Genomic DNA, 20,567 nt, shown 5'->3' with positions numbered 1-20,567 from the left:
CTCTTGGTGAGCAAGCTGAAAGGATGGGAAATGCCTGATTGGTCCCAGATTGCCCGTTTGCAAGGCGGATAATAGTTTCAACTAGGATAGGAAAACTCAGCCAAGAGAGAGTTACACGTCCTTCCAGTTTTGCAGATGCCTCCTCCTGTTCTCCCTTCCCTCCCTCCCTCTTTCTCTCTTCACTTTACCAGGCCCAACTGGTGCCTACATAACACTTTATGACTGAAAGTTGCCAAATCACTGCTACTTTGATGTGAAAGCCAAAGTATCCCACTTTCTGTAAAGTTTACGTATCAAAGGCCCTTTGAATGTAACCCAATCTGAATTCCCCCTTTAAAATATATATATATATATATATCGAAAACATGCGGAACCAGGGGCAAACCTTAAGCTACGGAAGCTGTTCTGAATCCCAGTGCTAATGCACAGTGGGGAGTCCAGTTTGAGCATGTGCAAAGGGTCTCTCCCATACCAACTAACAGTAGTGGTCAGTGGGGCACAATGGGGCTTTTTTGCTTACCTGCCTTCCCAATAAAGTATTACGTTGCTTCCACTTACTGAGAGAGCAAGTTTATCTGCACAGTTCTGAGCAGGTATCCTACTCAGGAGGGGGTTCTTTCTACCATGGGAGGAAGAAGACCCAGGTCAGAGCCTTTCTACTGATTATTTCCATTGGGCCATTCCTAACTCTTCCTTTTTCTTGTTCGCCACAAACTTGGAAGCTTTCAGCTAAAGCACTTAAAACCACATTAGTTGTTGCAACACACACATGTTGCCCAACCCACTACTGGCAATGGGGCAGAAGAGATATTCTAACATTTTGCATTTTAACGAGGAAGCATGTACAGTGGTACCTTGGGTTACATACGCTTCAGGTTACATACGCTTCAGGTTACAGACTCCACTAACCCAGAAATAGTACCTCGGGTTAAGAACTTTGCTTCAGGATGAGAACAGAAATCGTGCAGCGGTGGCAGCAGGAGGCCTCATGAGCTAAAGTGGTGCTTCGGGTTAAGAACAGTTTCAGGTTAAGTACGGACCTCCGGAATGAATTAAGTACCGGTATTTAACCCGAGGTACCACTGTAATTTGCACTTCTCGAACCAGTACGAGAACTGAAACACAGCTATCATTTGAAATTTGCACTTCTCTGTATTTTGTAACAGTCCTCTAACTAAACAGTGAGTCCAAAATGCATGTATCAGGGAGCTGCACTTTAAAATGCAGATGTTAGTAAAAATATGATGGACAAAAATGCATTCTGTTGGGCAAAATTGTTTGCACAAATATGAATATATTGGGTAGAAGTCTTACAGAAATGTCTGTAATAGGAGAAAAATGTGCTAAAATTCTGCAAAATACAAGGATTTTTTTAAAAAAGAATAGTGATTTTTAAGCACTATGCTTAAACATGGCTGAAACAAGTTCCGTGTTTTTATGTATATGATGTTTAAATCTCTCTTGTTTGGTTGCATTTGGGGGGTGTTGGGTTTTCCCCCCATTTCCAATCCCATGTAATTGAAGAAAAGGTTCTACATGCATGTTTGGATTAAAACTTAATACGCAAAATGTCCTGCTGCCATGTTCTGATTGGAAATGAAGCAGTATGTCCACCCTGAAACTTTTGCCCATACAAATGCTATTTTGAAGCAGATTGATTATTATTATTATTTATTAAATTTCTATGCCACCCATCAGCCTCAGATCTCAGGGTGGTTCGCAACGTAAAAAAAATACAATATAAAAGCACAAAATACATGATAAAAGCAAGAACAAAAAAACCCTACAAACCAATAATCATTCTTCCCCCCCTCCAACCTGATATAATCCTGAGCACAAATAATCATGAACGCACCCTTAAGAGGATGCCGGGGGGGGGGGCGGCTCAGGCAGCCCAATGCCTTGGGCAGCCCTGAGTAGGCTGCTCATTGTGACAAGAGAAGGATGTTCTGTGTGTGCTCAATTATTACTTCATGGGGCTGAAGATAGGCCACAGTCAAGTGCTGCAGAAAGCTTTGCATGATTGTTTTTACACGTGACATTTACCTCGCCTGCTTTTGGATTTCCTGTGTCTCTAATATATATGTGCAGCCTGGTTAGAGTGTCAGAGCTGGGAGACCAGGGTTTGAATCCCCACTCGCTGGGTGGCCTTGGGCCAGTCACTGCCTCTTAGCCTAACCTACCTCACAGGGTTGTTGTGTGGATTAAATGAGGAAGGGGAGAGACATGTACACCACCTTGAGCTCCTTGCAAGGGAGGAAGGTGGAGGGGAAATGAATAAACAATGATACTAAAAGGTATGGTTGATTTTTCAAAAATAGTATTCATGACACTTTCTCTCCTGTATGAACACAGTAACCAGACATGCTGGCAATGGGTGTGAGGGAAACTCAAGCGCTCGTGTCACTTGGGAAGGTGCTGTTGATGGAGCAGGGTGTGTGTGTGTGTTGGTGTTTGCTGTGTATCTGAAGGGTTGTCTGCTCCAAGCTCGGTTTAAAGACAAAGCGTAAGGTTTGGAACATAGAAACAGAGACCAGGGAAGGCCTTTGAGGTTGGCCATCAACAGTTAGCACCTGAACAGATCCACTGTCTGGCAGCAGCCTTTGAGAAGACATTGTTGGGTTCCTTTCAACGGCTCTTTAAAGCGCATGCTGACCTCCTTTCTCCTCCCTGACCAGCAGCTGAGTCACAGAACCAGGGCCAGCAAGTCGAGTTATTGCTTGCTTCTAATAAACATGGCCTCAGCGCCAAGCACTCTGTTTGTTATTGTAAGGGAAGATGGAAACGGCAGCATTCTAGCCCCAGAAGACTTGGTGCTTTAAAGCAGACTGCCAAGATGGGGATATGAGATAGAGGCCAGGGATTGGCACATGGCATAAGAACATATAAGCCACACTACTGGTCCATCTAGCTCAGTATTGTCCACAGACAGGCAGCGGGTTTCAGGCAGGAAGTCTCTCCAAGCCCTACTTGGAGATGCTGGGCATTGAAGCTAGAATTTTCTCTGCATTCAGATGCTCTGCCACTGAGCCATGGAGCAGTATGGATGGAATCAATGGAGAAGATGCAAAAGCTAATGTCATGTCTCTCTCCTGTTTGCCAGGGTCCTGTGCTGGAAGGAAATCTAAGATGAAGTTATGGGATGTGGTGGCTGTCTGCATGTTGCTACTCAACACAATCTCCACCTTTCCTCTTCCTGATGGCCAGACCCGCTCAGTGCTAGAGGGAACTGAAGACGATCACACCTCCAACCGGCTGCTGACTCCTTATGCTGGCCAAATGGACTGTAAGAAAAAGTTCCCTTTCCTTCTTTCAACTTCTATCTATCTTAACTACTGAAAAAATGCTTTTGGTTGTCCTGGCACCAAGTCTGGACATTTGTTTAACCAGCTCTCCTGGGAGGGTTCCTCCTTTCCCAGCCTAGAGCTGAGAGAGAGCTAAACCCAAAAGCAGAAATGTAGCAAGCATGACTGACGGCTCAGGCCTAGTCATGCAGAAGCCACTGGGAGTTAAGAGGACTAGGCTGACTCATTCACCATGAAACTGTACTCCCATTGGCATCATTGGGTCTGAAGGTTCACCCATATGGTTATCACTGTGTTTTATCGTTTGGTGGTTTCAGACTTTGGGAATGGTAGTTTGGTGAGGTTGTTGAGGATACCTTACTAGAGGTTTGATGCCATGGTAGTCCAATTGCTATGAAACCAAAAAGATTCACAGGTGTGCTCTTGTGGGGCCACCACTGACTTTTCTACTTGCTTGCCCTCTCCTCTTTCTTATAAGGAGGTTGCATGTGAACCAGAAGTCTCTACATGCCTGGTTCCAAAGGAGTGCTGGGATTCCTTAACTCTAGTGATTCCATCAGCATTCTTGCCATTGCGAATAATCAGGAACATGTGTACTTTCAGTATACTTGCCGCTTCCTCTGCATGAATACAAGGAAGGGCAAACCTCTGTCTGTTTGTTTTGAAATCTGGCGGCACTGCTGAGTGCAAAGCATCCCTAATGAAGTCAATGAGGTGGCAGCTTTTGTTCGTGGAGAATGAGTCAGAGCTCACCAAGCGGAAGGAGACACACCAATGGCTGGGAGGCGGAACAATGCTCCTTGGGCTTAAATTCAAAGTCCATCAGCTAACTGAGCTCAATTAGATTATGACAAAGAATCCCACATCTAGGTGCAAACTGAAGGCTTGTGCAGATTCGATGCTTTTCAGGGTGCAATAAGCAAACTGTGTTTCTAGCATATCAATATGCCAAATCACCTAGAAGCACCAGCTACCAGAAATAGGATTGCCACAAATTACTGACAGTCCAGTTCCCCTCCACATCAGTGGAGCAAAATGAGTAGGAGACCAAAAGGGTTAGCTACACTTAGTAGTTGTATCTAAATGTGAAGTTGAAAGTTGGTCCCTAATGTCCGCAGCCCAGTGCCAGATTACGTATAAGCTAAACAAGCTATAGCTTTAGGGCCCCACTCTCTTGCCCCCCCCCCAAAAAAAGTTAAAGGAATAAAAAAAAGGATGTACATTTCCAAAATATAAAAAACAAATAAAATAAAACCTACATACAGCAACAGTGTTTTGTGTTGTGTAGGCTCCTATGATGTTATGTGCTAATGGTTTTAGATACCTATTAGGTCCATAAATTACCATTTAGCATATGTTCAACACAAAAAACAGCGACAATTTGTTGTTGACAAAGGACAGCTGGACATATAAAGAGGATGGAAAGAAGCACGCAGCAGGCTACAAGACTGAGCGGGCCACAGTCAGGTTCACGGGCCTGCCCAGAATATGCCACATACGCCCACTTCCCTTCTCCGCAGGCCACCCATGCTCATTGCAGCGCATAGGGCACTATGCTCCCAGGGTAATTATTGTTGCTGCAAATCACACAGTCCTCTCCACTGTTGCTTTCCTGTGAGAGAGAGGGATTCTCAAGCCTCTTTTGCCTTCTCAGCATCTTCCCAGCAGATGCAAAACCACATCTGCATTCTTTCGCTTTCTGCCTCGTCTGATCCTCCTCCTCTCTCGCTCTCTTCCCACTGGAATCTTTCCTGGGTTTCCCTCTTCACGTTTTGGAGAGAAGCCACATTTCCTTTCAAGGAATGATGCACGTTGACCAAAAGACCTAACTGTCTCCATTCCCTTCTCCTTCCACCCTCCTCACCCTCCGGCCCAGAGCATAGACGAGGGAATGCTTGGGTGTCTTGTGAACTCGCTTTTCTTTTTTTATGAAAATAGATAGGAGATCCTATGTAATCTCATGTTGCCCTTCCTTTAGAAGCCACCTTTGGCAGCCTTATTTTAATTCATAAAAGTATTTATATACCTCTGTCTCACACAAAATATCAAGGCCAATTGGAGGTTGATCCCAAAATTCCTACTTGGCCCCCAAGTGACTGATTTATTCTTCATGGCTCCGAAAGTGGGGTGAACGGGTCATTGCAGAGGCTCTGAATGTAGAAGGTGAGGGTAGCAAGGTAAAGGTCAAAGGCAAAAGACCCCTGGATGGTTAAGTCCAGTCAAGGGCAACTATGGGGTTGCGGCGCTCATCTCGCTTTCAGGCCAAGGGAGCCAGGGTTTTTCCACAGACAGCTTTCCGGGTCATGTGGCCAGCATGACTAAACCACTTCTGGCGCAACGGAACACCGTGACGGAAGCCAGAGTGCACAGAAACACTGTTTACCTTCCCATTGCAGTGGTACCTATTTATCTACTTACACTGGTGTGCTTTCAAACTGCTAGGTTGGCAGAAGCTGTGACAGAGCAGCGGGAGCTCACACTGTCGTCCGGATTCAAACCACTGACCTTCTGATCGGCAAACCCAAGGGGCTCAGTGCTTTAGAGCACAGCGCCACCCGCAACCCTGGTGACGGTACTGCCTGCTCTATGAAGGGAAGCAGCTTCCCTTAAGCAATTGTCCACCCCAGTGATGGGATCATTGTCCTACCCACCCTTCTCTATGCAAAAGGGAGCCCAAGAGTCTTCCTCTATGGAAGGCCAGCTACTCCCATCACCCCTAGCTAGCAAGGCCAGAGCTCAGAGATGATGGGAGTTGTAGTCCAACAACATCTGGGGACCCACAGGTTGAGAACTGCTGCTCTGTGGGTCAAATTCGCTCCCGTGTAAAAGGTGATGGAGCAGCCTTCTCAAAGTTCATCCTGTTGGCCTTGGCCTGGCATGCCAGCCAGTCAAGACCATTTAGTCTCTGTTTTCTGTCCCTCCCCAGCTTCATGTCATTTGAAATTTGAAAAACATTCCCTTTATACTCTTATCCAAATCACGTCATTAAAAAAAAGTTGACAAGCACAGGGTCTAGGACAGAATCCTGCCGCACTCCAGCCGAGATCTGCCTCTGGGTTGGTGCAGAACCATTAATGGGCCTTTGCTCCCTAAACTGTTTTACTGCAAAATCAAACATTCCAGTTTTGTAGCTCTCAGCTACTGAATTTCTTTCTTTTACTCATGGCTGACTGACCCTGCCTATGCAAAAAAAAAGGACGCACATCTGCATAGTGTTTCCTGCGTGCGCAATTTATTCTGCAAGCAGAATTTGGGTTGCCTTGCAAAATTCCGTTATTCTGTTTGCCGTTCGCATAAGCGGCCTGAAGAAACCGTTCTTCGCCGTCTGTCGAAAGCTTCCTTTGCCTCTCACGACGGCTTGCAAGGAGCAGAGGCGGACAGGTGGCAACTTCCTTCAGTGCTTCATCAAAGCCCTTTCCTGCGCCATGCAGGCCGACATGCAGTCCGGCGACTGCGTGTCCGAGGGGGAATCAAGTGTACTCTGGGAGGAAGTAGCGGGCAACAGGTGAAGACCACACACACATAGGCACATATCAGACGGCATTTTCACCGGGCGGCCAAGTCTGTCTGTGCACAATGAAAGAATCATGCCGATCAGCTGTTCAGTAGGCAGAAGCAGAACTAAATCCAGTGCTTCCCCTCCCCTCCCCTGTCCGGCATCCCCCCAAATAGCTGCCTGGCATTATCGCTTATTTCCTAACAGGGCTCTGTGCATGCAGTCCTGGCAGCCAGATCGAGGGGAGGAACTGCATGGGCAGCACCGCTTGCAGCCGCTAAGCGCTCATCCAACTAGGGCTATATGCATCCACCTGCGGGTTGACCGTGGCTTGATTGGGCAGATATAAATACCCTCTCACTTCCTGAGTGAGATCCTGCTTCTGCTTAGGAAATTAAGCTTCATAACAGAGCGGGGATTTGGATGTTGGTTTCCAATATGGAAACTGAAGTACAGTCATACCTCGGGATAAATACACTTCAGAATAAGTATTTTCGGGTTGTGCTCCGCAGCGACCTGGAAGTAACGGAGCACGTTACTTCCGGGTTTCGCCGCTCGCGCATGTGCAGATGGTCAAAAGTATGTCGTGCGCATGCGCGGAAGGAGCAAAACGTGGCACGTGCAGTCGCGCAGTGATGTCTTACGTTCTGTTCAGGATGCGAACGGGGCTCTGGAACGGATCCTGTTCGCATCCCGAGGTACCACCGTACACTGTATTTTTGTTTAAACCCTTGTCTGCCCAAGTAGGATATATTGGGTGTGGATGGGCAAATTTTAGTGGTGCGAGAGGTGCTAAGTCCTCCTGCCTCTTAGTCTGTATCCCCATTGCCACTTCCCTCCTGCACCTGGGCTCTGATATCTGAAGACAACTGGGAGGAGTGGGGATATTTCATCTCTTTCTCCCTTTCATGAAAATCAGACATCTCCACCATCGCCACACTTGAGGTGTCACTGGGGTTGACTCAGCTTTAGATGGCGGGTTCTTCCATTGTCAGATGTCATTTGAGATTTATAAATGTGAAATATTTCCATCAATATTAACCTCTGGATAGTTCCCCTGTTTCTATTTAAAATTATTTTATTAGTATTTATTACATTTGTATACTGCCCTTCGTCTGTAGATTTCAGGGCAGTTCATAAAAATACAAGATAAAAATCCAAACATCCCTGGGGAAACCTTTTCACAAACAGGGAGCCACTGCAGAAAAGGCCTGTTCTTGTGTCGCCACACTTTGGACCTCTTGAAGAGGAGGCACATGAAGAAAGTTCTCAGATAATGGTCATCGGGTCTGGGTAGGTTTAAAATAAGGGTCGCTCATGCTGGATGATATCATAAGTAAAAGGTAAATATAGGTCTTAACCACTGAGCCTTTGAATCCGCTCGACGGTGGTGATCTCCCATTGCTCTCTCCCAGCTTCTGCCAACCTAGCAGTTCAAAAGCAGACCAGTGCAAATAGATAAATAGGTACCACTGTGGCGGGTTAGGCAAACAGTGTTCCCATGCGCTCTGGCACTTGTCACGGAGTCCCATTGCACCAGACGTGGTTTAGTCATGCTGGCCACATGACCTGGAAAGCTGTCTGTGGACAAACTCTGGCTCCCTCGGCCTGAAGCGAGATGAGTGCCACACCCCATAGTCGCCTTTGACTGGACTTAACCATCCAGGGGTCCTTTACCTTTACCTGTGGAGTTCCCTCTCCAACAGAGGTATGTCTCGCTTCTTCACTATACAGCTTTCAGCGAGTACAAAAGACACATCTCTTTACCTGGCCATTGACATCCGAGAAGTGTTTTCAGGGCCACCTTACCTGTAATAAATACCCCAAGGACTGCCTCCCCCATATGAACCAACCTGGACCCTGCAATCATAATCTGATTTTAATGTGTTGAGATATATCTGTATCTATCTACCTACCTACCCACCTGCCCTTTGACCTTATGGTGAAGGGCAGTTAAGAAATCCAATAAATAAATAACATAAGAATATAATTCATGCAGATGGAGATTTTAGACAGTGGTTGAGGAGAGATTTAAACCCAACTCTTGTAGACCCTTCCATTTTCTTGGACTAAAGTGTGAGATTATGGCTGCTTACACACCAGGTATTTAAAGCACACAACTTCCCCTGGGAACTGCAGTTTATATTAATGGTCCTGAGAACTGTAACTCTCCGAAGGATAAACTACAGTTCCCGTGGTTCTTTTAATGTATGAGCTTTAAATGTGTATACAGGCTACAGGTTATATTGAAGCATTCATTATATCTGGAGTTTAAAACTAGCCTGTTTCGGCCTCTCCCTCTCACCTGATAAGGGAGATGCAACTGGAACCATAATGGTGGAGTGGGACAACTAACTAAGCGACTTCAGTTCTTACTCCTCCTGCCCCAAAGTATTGGCTTGTTCCAGTACTGCCTCAGGACATTTAACATGCCACCTGAGAGAAAGAGAGAGGACGCCAGTGAGAGTGTCAGATTTTGTGGGAATTCTAAGATGGAGGAAAGGTTGCCCTCTGTTCTTCCTCTGACACATTGGTGAGCCAGCAAGGAAGATAATGAACCTGAACACCATTAATCATTTAAAGATTATTTGATCTCAGCATCTTTGATGTTATATTCCGTTAACGAATGCCGCTGACGGGTCTCCATTTCACCCAAGCCGTGCACGAAGACTCTTCTTAATACGAGAAGTTCCTCTAATTGCTTAAGCCCTGTCACCATTTCAGAAGGCCAACAGGTGAATTTTGATTCCTTTCTGGTAACGTCCATTACTGCGAAGGGCTTGTAACGCGAGTATTATATTCTGCTTCCTAGCCTGCTACGTCTGCTCATTTCAAACCAGGCTGCGGGAAGGTGAAAAGATGAGAACGGCTCATTGATTTCATGCACTTTCACAGGCCAGCGGTTGATGAACATCTAAATATACTGGGGTCAGGGAGGGCAGAAAGGGTATTTGTTTAAGGCAAGGCCGGGGAGCACTTTTTCAGCTCAAGGGCCAGATTCTCTTCTGCGCAACTTCTTTGGGGCCGCATGCAAGTGTGGCAAAAGAGGATGGAGCGTGGAATTTTTGTTTGCCTTTGCACAAAAATCTAGTTTCTGCACAGATTTATGCACCCCTTTCTATCCACACCCCCAGAGAAGAAAGACATACATACATACATACGTACATATATACATACATACATATATACATACATACATACATACATACATACATGTATTTTATTTGTATGTCACCTTTCCACAGCTAAAACCATCCTCAAGGTGGCTTAAAGCATGAAACAAATTGCATTGTTACAAATATAACCATAGTACAGTGGTACCTCAGGTTACAGACGCTTCAGGTTACAGACTCTGCTAACCCAGAAATAGTACCTTGGGTTAAGAACTTTGCTTCAGGATGAGAACAGAAATTGCATGGTGGTGGCGCGGCAGCAGTGGGAGGCCCCATTAGCTAAAGTGGTACCTCAGGTTAAGAACAGTTTCAGGTTAAGAACGGACCTCCAGAACGAATTAAGTTCTTAACCCGAGGTACCACTGTAGTCAAAAACAATGAACAAAACACATCAAAAAGTACACAACCAAACTGAACAATTTCCACATAAATCATAGCAAAATTTAAAAATAAGGATACAAAAAATTAATCAGTAACAGCAACAATCTCCCCTGCTACAACCCTCCCTAAACAGTACCCCAACTAAAGACCAGCACACATTCCTCACCATGACCATGCAAGATTTTTTCTTTTAAAAAGCATTTTCTTTGAAGAAAGTGCAGTCCCATTTATTTATTTAGTTATTATTTTATTTTATTTTCTACACTAATCCTCTATCTGAGGATCTCATGGCGGTTTACAACATAAAAACACAAAAATACGTATCAATGTCAAAAACAAGAACTATAACACACACACCCCAACACAACTTCGTTTGGATTTGCTCTTTTAAGAGGGAGACAATCCAGTTTTGTTCATAAAGCAAATTATCTCTCATAATGTTAAGCTTGGCAAACATATATTTAACAAGATAGGGTTCGCATAAGTTTAGTGCAAAGAGGTCTTTTTCCCACTGATAAAAGGATGATCACATTTACAAGCCCAAATGTGCTTAAGATCTGGTTGGTGCCTTACAAAATGCTTCAAAATCTTTCAGAGTAACTAGCAAGATGGCACTTCTCACTTTAACCATCTTCTACAGCTTCCACAAAGAGACATTATCCATGTCCAAGGCAAAAGCACGCAAGGGAATATAAGGTAGGGTTAGAAGTAGATGTGCCTGGGATGGAGTCTGGTCTGGGGAGAGACCCAAAGGTTAGCGAGGGAGGTTTGCAGGGCCACATTCAGCCCCCAAGCCTCTTTTGATTTAGGCTACAGTCCTCTCTAAAGGTATTCTGCTCATGGCACACCAAGAAGAATGGAAGATGCAGAGGGAAGATGGGTTGGATCCAAACACAACCTCCCAATGCATGGTGAGGAACATGGTTCATACATTGCAGAGAAGGGATGCTTGAGGAATGCTACCATGGTGAATTTCTAGGTGAGCTGGCCTGCTCCTCTTGCTCTAATGTGCAGATCTGAACTGAGCTACAAACCAGTCCTAAGCATTGAGCTCATTCAGACTTGCTCCCAGGTGAGTGCGCATAGGATCGCAGCTGCAATTATCAAAAGATGCATTTAAATAATGTTCTGAGAAGAATTATGCATTCAGAGAGAAAGCACGCAAATATATAAAATATGCCTGTGTGTGTGTGTGTGTGTGTGTAGAGTTTGGATATGATATCCCGCTTTATCACTACCCGAAGGAGTCTCAAAGCGGCTAACATTCTCCTTTCCCTTCCTCCCCACAACAAACACTCTGTGAGGTGAGTGGGGCTGAGAGACTTCAAAGAAGTGTGACTAGCCCAAGGTCACCCAGCAGCTGCATGTGGAGGAGCGGAGACGCGAACCCGGTTCCCCAGATTATGAGACTACCGCTCTTAACCACTACACCACACTTTTTGTGTGTGTGTGTGTGTGTGTGTGTGTACTACAGTCATACCTTGATTCCAAATGCCTTGCGACTTGAATGTTTTGGCTCCTGAACGCCACAAACCCGGAGTGAGTGTTCTAGTTTGTGAATGTTCTTTGGAACCTGAACGTCCGACACAGCTTGCGTGGCTTCTGATTGGCTGCAGGAAGTTCCTTCAGCCAATCAGAAGCTGTGCCTTCATTTTCAAATGTCTTTGGAAGTCGAACGGATTTCCAGAATGGATTCCGTTTGACAACCAAGGTACGACTGTATAGATAGATAGATAGATAGATAGATAGATAGATAGATAGATAGATGATAGATAGATAGATGATAGATAGATAGATAGATACACACACACACATACATATATACATGCCTATATATAAAAAGAGGTTCTTCTTCCCAATATATGTTCATCTGACAAACTATTTTCTTTCTGTATTTTCAAAACAGCTAATATTTCTGAGGATTATCCCAAGCGGCTTGGTGACGTAGAAGATTTCATTCAAGCCACTATAAAAATCCTGAAGAGGTCACCAGATAAACCAACGCCATATAGCTCCAAAAGGGAAAGAAACCGTCAACGTGCAGCAAAGAACAATAGTAATTCCAGCAGCAGAAAAGGACGGAGAGATCCAAAGGGAAGAAACCGGGATTGTGTCTTAACTGAGATGCACTTAAATGTGACTGACTTGGGCTTGGGATACAACACCAAAGAAGAGTTGATTTTCCGGTATTGTAGTGGTTCCTGCGAGTCCGCTGTAACTGTGTATGACCAAATTTTAAACAATTTAACCCAAAACAGAAAGTTGGCCAGTGACAAAATCAGACCACAGCCTTGTTGCAGACCCATTGCGTACGATGATGATGTTTCGTTTTTGGATGATGACCTATCCACTTATCACATACTGAAAAAACATTCCGCGAAAAGATGTGGGTGTGTCTGACATCCTTTTTGGGTTTGATATTGCATTCCTGCTAAAGAAGGGTCCAAGGCTCCCAAGAAGATGGAATGGTGGCTTCAGAGGAAGGCAAGAGGACCAAGCATATGGGAGAACAACAACAAGAAGACAGGATATCAATCAATCTAAATATAATAGCGATAATGGTAATTGTGGGAGCCTGGTTGTTAGAAATCCAACACAGGAGAATTGGATAGGATACAACCGCTGGGGCGTTTTGTTTCTACAGGAAGGCAAATAAGCATCAATGCTCAGGGGCAGAGATCCAAGATGGATGGAAGAGACTTACAACATTTGCTTTAAGGCGATCCACTGTTAGCAAACCCTGGCAAGGCAGGTGCTTAACAACACAATCTCTGTCGGATTGTTTTTTTCTGTTATGGAATTGGAAGTAACAGCCACCCACCACTGGCCTTGACCCCAAAATATTGGGCAGAGGGGCGAGAGATCCTTTATTTATTTATTTATTCCATAAAATTTACACACCGCTAGATTGTCACAGAATCCTCAAAGCGGTTTACAAAAGAAATAAAACGATAAGATGTTCACTAAAAAAATAAAATAAAATACCACAATGATTTAAAGCATAGAAAAAAAGTTAAAACACGAAAACCAGTTAAAACTGCTGCAAATACCTGCCGGCGAATTTCAACGGCGAATATCAATGGAGAATTTGCCACTTGAGGCAGAGCAGGCGGGAAAATGGAAAGAAGTTAAGTAGCAAGGTAGTAAGTAGAATGTGGGACTCTTAAGCCTGCTACTCAGGTTGCCCCAGGCACTGCCTTGGGTCAACAATTGGGGAGGTTCAGGCGCGCACCTGTGATGTCATGTGCATGCGACACGCATCATCAGGAGGCAAGGCGTCATTGGCAGGAGGCCTTGCCCAGTGCTGTACAGCTTCGCTGGCTGCAGCTCCTCCTCTCTCTCATACCCAGAAGGAACCTGCCTTTTGACCATGCTTGGCGGCTTAGCCTCTTCCATCCCTTTAATATTTGGGGGGGCTGAACTCCCTGCTAAGGAATATTGAGGGGGCTGATGGCACCTCTGCTCCCTAGAGTTGGCGTGCCTGCAGCATCCCCTGGTATTATAGAAACCACAGCAGCACCACTCCTGTCTGTTCCCACCAGGATATTATGAAGTCCTCTCCTTCTTGCACCGTCAGAGTCAGGAGAACCTCCGCAGCTATGCTGTAGCTTCTCTGCTCAACAGTATCAGCTTTCACAAAACTAGGTTAACGTGAGAATGGAGAGGAACAGACTTTCCATGTACATTGGTACCTCGGGTTAAGTACCTCATTCTGGAGGTCCGTTCTTAACCTGAAGCACCACTTTAGCTAATGGGGCCTCCTGCTGCCGCTGCGCTGCCAGAGCACGATTTCTGTTCTCCTCTTAACCCGAGGTAATATTTCTGGGTTAGTGGAGTCTGTAACCTGAAGCGTATGTAACCTGAAGCATATGTAACCCGAGGTACCACTGTACTGGGTTTCTCATGTTACCTGGTGGAGCAGGAAGTCGTGGCACTCTCGAAGCTCTCACACCACGGAGGTAACCTGAGTAGCAAGCCTAAGGTGTCAGCAAAAATATTTTTAGCCTGCCATTCGATACCTGCTTACGTGGGGATAAGGCCCATTGATCTTGTTGAGATTTGGTTTTTTTAGTAGATATGAAGAGGATTGCACTGTTGGTATATTGGAGAGCAGGGCTTCCAGTTAGCTAGCTAAAATTCCACACACTCTTGAAAAGCAGTTCCAACACAAAAGTTGTGAATTGAACTCAAGCACGATTATCGGAATTGGGGGAGAAATAAGAGTTTTCTTTTCATCTTCTCTCTGAATACAAGTTGTGTTTTTAACCACTTGCTTCTGCCTCGGCCGCGCCATGAAAAAAAATGTGGATCTTTTTTTCTTCTTGGTTTACAAAAAGGACTAAAGGTCACTTACTTAAAGGACTACATTTCTATTTGAGGTCGTCGTGAGTGAACAAAGACTACTTGGTGCAATGCATCCGGTCAGAGACAAATCTAGAGAAAATATTTATTGAGATTTAAGTTATTATGATGATGATTATTTATTACGGTTCGGTCTTGAGTTTCCTTTCCTTTATTTATTAAAGCTTCTTTCTTCAAAACAGGTGCCAAAGTTAACAATGAGACACAGATGCTGGGAACACTGGTCCATGGTTGATATATGAAATGCTAACTTTAAAAAAAAAATCACTTACTTTACCTTTGAAATGAAAAGCACAGAACCACCTCACAACTGATAAGCCAGTTCTGTAGTACCTCTATACACACACACACACACACACACACACACACACACACACACCACACACACATACACGGTCTTGGCGGTATTCTTGTTTGGTGTCAGTGGAGCATTGTTGTGCAAGAGAAAGCATAAGCAGATTGCTGGTAGCTTTGTTGCACAATCGAATCTGGTGCACAATAGACTGCAATAGGTTTCCACTAGTGCAGTTGGTATGGAGAATCCCTCTGTTGTACAACATTAAAATTCATCTGTCTGCTAATGTTCCACTCCTAGAACTATTGAATGCAGTCCTAGGTACTTTAAATACTCAAGACACAGGCCTGTGACAGAAAAGTACATAAAATTTGCATATGCTAATTGATATGTATAGATGAAAATTTAGGTTTATGAGCAAATGAAGATGATGGATGCCTAGGGTATCACCAACAGAATACTTTACAGCAAGTGCAGCAACCCTGTAAGCAAAGTGAAGTGTTGGTGTATTTTTTAGATTAAAGAAGGGCAGCAGAGGAGGAAGATCTGGGGAGCACTGAAAAAGACTTGGGTTCAAGTCCATTGTTGTTGTCATTGTCCCCCCCCCATCAATCAATCAATCAATGATTGATCACCCCAATCCAAAATAAGGAGATGTAACCATGAATTCACATGTATGTGCATGAAGCTTCTATGGATGAAACTCTGGATGCTCAAGCATATTTAGAAGTGATGCTCGCTTAAGTCTTTTTGAAACATATTTGAATGCAAATCCCCATCCAGGACCACAAACAATTGCAGCTGATTAGAGCTCGGATCAGAGTCCACAACCTCATCATTAACACCCCCCAAAACACTATGTAACATTAGCTAAAATAATGGGTAGGGGAAAGCAAAGAGTATAATCCCGCTAAATGGAATTCCCATTGACTTCAATGGGAGAATTAAGCATGTATTTAAAATCTTGTCCCCACTGCACTAACCTGGAGTTGAAAGTCCTCACCTTTTGGCTGGATGGTCCCCATCAACAGATTTTGAACCATTTTCTTCGTCAGATGGAATTTAACCAATCCCCATAAACTTTATATTATCACCAATGAAGCAGGTTTGCAGAGAGTTAATAGTTTTGTTACTGTTACATTACCCTTAATGAAGAGCATAATATGGCTGGAAAGATTCCAGAGCACTTACGCTTTATATTTGTGCTGATAAATTTGACATGTTTCGGCAGCCTTGCAAAAGGCTTGGGCTTTAAAATATGGCGTTAGTTGCTGAAAATGTTATTCTAAAAAGCAGAGTAATTTAATATATATATATTTCTAATAGGGCTCTTTTTGCATTCTCATTTTATGACACTAGGTATTGTACCTATTGATGTATTGCTGCTATACATATCAATTAGCATATGCAAATGTTATGCAAACCTATCTCCTCCCCCCCCCCTTTTCAGAGTTCCTCTTTCTTTTCTGTTTTTGGTGATGCATAAGTGGTCACCCTAGATGAGAAAGAAATTGAACCTGAGATGTTGTGCATTCAAAACCTTGACGCTACCACTGAGCTATGGGCAGTCCTCATGAATGTCAATAATTTATTCCGATTTAGTCCTTAATGAAATTTCCCTCCCTGCCCTTCTTAAAGCTGTCTCTTTCAGCAAATGTACGTAGCAGCTCCCTATCACTTAACAGGGCACGAAGCAAGCACCTTTTCTTACTTGCCTCTGGCTTGCATTAATTGCTGCCCAGGGTTGATATGCAGAGGAAGGTGACAGCAAAGCCACAAGTTTACTTTGCCAGCCCGGGTTGGCTATGGAGTGCAGGTATGAACTCCATGTACATCCAGGCTCCCCCCCTCCCCCCAAGTTAAAACTGTGATGCCTCTTCAGTCTTACAGCTTTCAGGGCATTTCACTAGGAGGACCAACTCATTCTATCCTTCTGGCAGAAATTCACAAACCCCTTTGTTGCAGCAAAAGCATCTATTTATTGGCAATTGCCTAACCTTGGAGAAAGCAATCCCTTACAGGGTATCAAATCAACGTCTCCTGTATTTAATGAGTTTAGTAGTCAAAGCAGAAGAAGACCAGGTTTTATATGTCCTTCCAAGATGGTGCATGAAGCAGAGAGATGAATGATCTAATTTAGAACTAAAATACATTCAACAGCAATTAGTCCTATGTGGAAAAATATATGCAAACATGTTATTTTTTTTACTAGTTTTGCTTCTCTTTGCTGTAGATCACATATTTGATCCTGTTCTATTGGTTTCAATGGGTGGCATTTATACACATGCTTAACACTCCACTGAAACCAAGGGCCCTTAATTAAGCTGGACTGTGTCCAGGGAAAGACTCTGATGTCAAAAATAGACAATGATCATGATGATAGACAATGCACCAGACAACCAGACACACACTTTTGCACCATCCAGACAACACAGATCATGCACACAAACTCCACACACTGCAAAAAAGAATAATAATATTTGCATCCAACTGCATGAAAAAAATGTTGGCCTAGACAGATCCTAAATCCTGTTTGTTCTTTTTAGCAAGCCAAGACTGTTTTGCTTCCTAAGATGAACCCATAGAAAACCCAGATTCAGCCAGGGTGTTTTCTGATCAATTGTCCTTTTGGGATGTGTTGTGCTTAAATGACTTGTTCTCCAAAGTCAGGCATAGGCAAGCTCGGCCCTCTAGATGTTTTGGGACTACAATTCCCATCATCCCTGACCACTGGTCCTGTTATCTAGGGATCATGGGCATTGTAGACCAAAAACATCTGGAGGACCAAGTTTCTCTATGCCTGTCCTAAGTCCAGTGGCGTAGCGTGGGGGGTGCAGGGGGGGCCGGCCGCACCGGGCGCAACATCTGGGGGTTAGGGTTAGGGGGCGCAAATCCACGGGTTAGGGGGCGCAAATTACTTGCCTTGCCCCGGGTGCTGACAACCCACGCTACGCCACTGCCTAAGTCAACACATCAGGCTGCAACTCAGACAAGGTCACTCTCATTCAGTTCGAAATTAATGTGTGTGATGTTATAGCAGTCCTTTAGGCAACATTTGGGCACTTCCAGACTGTGACTATTTTGGGGTGGGATTCAGTGACACACCAGCAAATTCAGGTTGTGAAATTATGGCTGCTTGGGAGAAATGTACTGGAAAGTGTAGGACAACACTTGCTTTGATGCAACGCTATCTCATCTCCCCGCAAGCAAATTAGAATAAATGCTCCGCTTAGAACATGCAGTCTGGTAGTGTAAGAATATTGGTTCATACTCTTATGTTCACCTTCACTCTAGTCTGCATTGGCCACTTAGCATAGTGCTGGCTGCACAAAGCCTGATCGCTGAGTCATACTGTTTGCTCAGATTAGCTTTCAGCACCTTAACTGGAGTCAGTTGAGCATTTGCAGTGAGCCTTCACTAACAGTTGATAGTTTGCTCCATCAGCTTTTCTTCCAGAGTCTCAGCCTCTAATGGCAGCCTAATGCTAACATTCAGAAACTACAAAAAGGGTAAAGTTTGTGATTTTTTTTCTCCGCGGAAAATCAAGGTCAAAAACAAGAGAGCATCTTGCTTTTGGGATTTTAACTTCACCACCAATTTACGTCTCAAACATTTGTGTTAACCAACCAAAGTTCTCTACAGACTTTATTTTTGTACAATATGCATTTTATAAACTTTTTATGAAATAAAGCTCATTTCTATTGTTACATGGGCCTTAATCTTCATTCATGCACTACTTTACTAATGACTTTTCTTTGTCCTTTTTCAATCTGAGATGTGAGCAGAGTATCAAGTTCAGCCAAATTTCTGTCTTCTTCCACCATTCCCCTTCTCCTACAGATGAGAAGTATGAGAATGCCCAATCCCAGGTAGGGTTGGGAGAGAATCCTGCTTGAAATCTTGGAGAGTTGCTGCCAGTCCGTGCAGACAACACTGAACTAGATGGACCACTGGGTCTGATTCAGTGTAAGGCATCTTCCTATGTTCCCAGGAGTCTTTGGGGGAAGCCATTACTATTTACAACAGTGTGATACTGCCTTAAATTCATAGAACGGATAGGGCAACAGTCAGAGGTCCAGTGCCTTCAGGACCCTTGGCAGACACTGAAGAGGAGCTTAGGCAACACATTGCTACCTGCCTATTCGTGTATTACTGTTTCCAACAACAACAAAAACACTGCAATAAAGTATATGGACCAAGATATTTTGAGACAATGTAAACCATTTTAAAACAAAACCCAAAATCTATAGTTCACCCCACCCGCAGTTATGTTGGTTCAAGGAAAAATAGATATAAAGAGAAAATTTCCTGGATGCCAAGATTCAAGTTTGGGACAAGTGTTCTTTGGTGAGAGAACCCCAGCAGAGGTTTAAAAAATGTTCAGTGAAGTAAAATGTGGGATATAGCCTTTTAGACCTTCAAAACATACCTTTCTGAGTTAGAAACGCCCCTCTTTCCCCAGCATAGGAAACAACCACACCTTTAGTAAGTTAAAAATTGGTTTACTTACAAACTCTTCAAAGGTCAGGTTCACGTGCTTGTCCATGCAGCAGTCAGAAAAAGCTGCAGAGGCAGTAAAACTTAGTTTAGTTCCAAAGTGGTAAAAGTTTCTAAATTATTGGGAATAGAACTCAAGAATGGTTTGTGAGAGCCATGCGGTCTGAGCTTGGAGCAACCACACGTTGAGCTTCTCAGACTGAAGAGCAAAGGCTTCATTACCTAGTCCCTCCCAAGGTGAGCCAAGCCTGGCAGGAGAGCTTACTCTATGGTCTTAACCCCTTCATGCATTAAGTAGACTTAAGCTTGTTGGTTATATATCCCACAAGTCATTTGTGGAGAAAGCTCATAATGAGTGTTCCATGTAGGATTCAAGTGGAACAGTGATCACAAATCACTAAAAATTAGTGCCTCATGAATGACACATTCCATTTGACTGGGCCATTTTAATGCAGGTCTTTGCAGAACTGTGAAATGATGCAATGAAGGAGGAAAGATCTCACGCTTGGTCGACTGACACAATCAGGTCCAATTCAGATCCTAAAGAATTCAAAAATAATATTTGTGAGCATCAGATTTATGCAGCAGCTAATCATTCCCCAGCTCAGAACCAGCCTGCTTAAAGACACTGATCCCCAAGAGGTTTTGCCATGGAATTCGGGCAAGACAGCCGAAGCCAGAGACCCAAGCCAAGATAGGCTTGAAACAGTCAACTCAAAAGGCAACATGCACCTCCTGCAGTTTTAACGCTGTCATGATATATGCATTTGCTCTGGTTTTCATTTGGCAAGTAGCAGTGCTTGTGTGTGAGTGTAATTAGGACTCTGGAACATAAAGTGCTGTCACGTTCAAGGAGCTACGTTTTGAATTCCTTAATATTCGGAGGAGGCCGACACTGGAAATGGACATGCCTGCTAAAGTGCGTTGTGAACTTTCCAGGGAGCTCTGACAATTGGCAGCTCTGAAACCAACAGTTAAAAAGGAGCTTTCCCAAGTTCCAAAGTGTTGCTCAGGGGCGTGTGTGTGTGTGTGTGTGTGTGTGTGTGTGTGTGTATTAG

General features: G+C 44.1%; 1 protein-coding gene across 1 annotated transcript in view; it reads left to right on the top strand.

Moving 5' to 3' along the window:
- The window catches only part of GDNF (glial cell derived neurotrophic factor), a 29,721-nt gene extending 12,855 nt beyond the window's left edge, over positions 1 to 16,866 (top strand). The window contains exons 2-3 of the mRNA XM_083576316.1: positions 3,104 to 3,286; positions 12,262 to 16,866. Coding sequence (XP_083432442.1) covers positions 3,130 to 3,286; positions 12,262 to 12,755 — 651 coding nt within the window. The 5' untranslated portion in view covers positions 3,104 to 3,129 and the 3' untranslated portion in view covers positions 12,756 to 16,866. The remainder of the gene's footprint in view (positions 1 to 3,103; positions 3,287 to 12,261) is intronic.
- Positions 16,867 to 20,567: the final 3,701 nt, after the last annotated feature.

Source organism: Podarcis filfolensis, assembly GCF_964270895.1.
Source record: "Podarcis filfolensis genome assembly, chromosome: 11".
In the NCBI taxonomy this organism is placed as follows: Eukaryota; Metazoa; Chordata; class Lepidosauria; order Squamata; family Lacertidae; genus Podarcis; species Podarcis filfolensis.
This window is presented reverse-complemented; position numbering and strand designations above follow the sequence as displayed.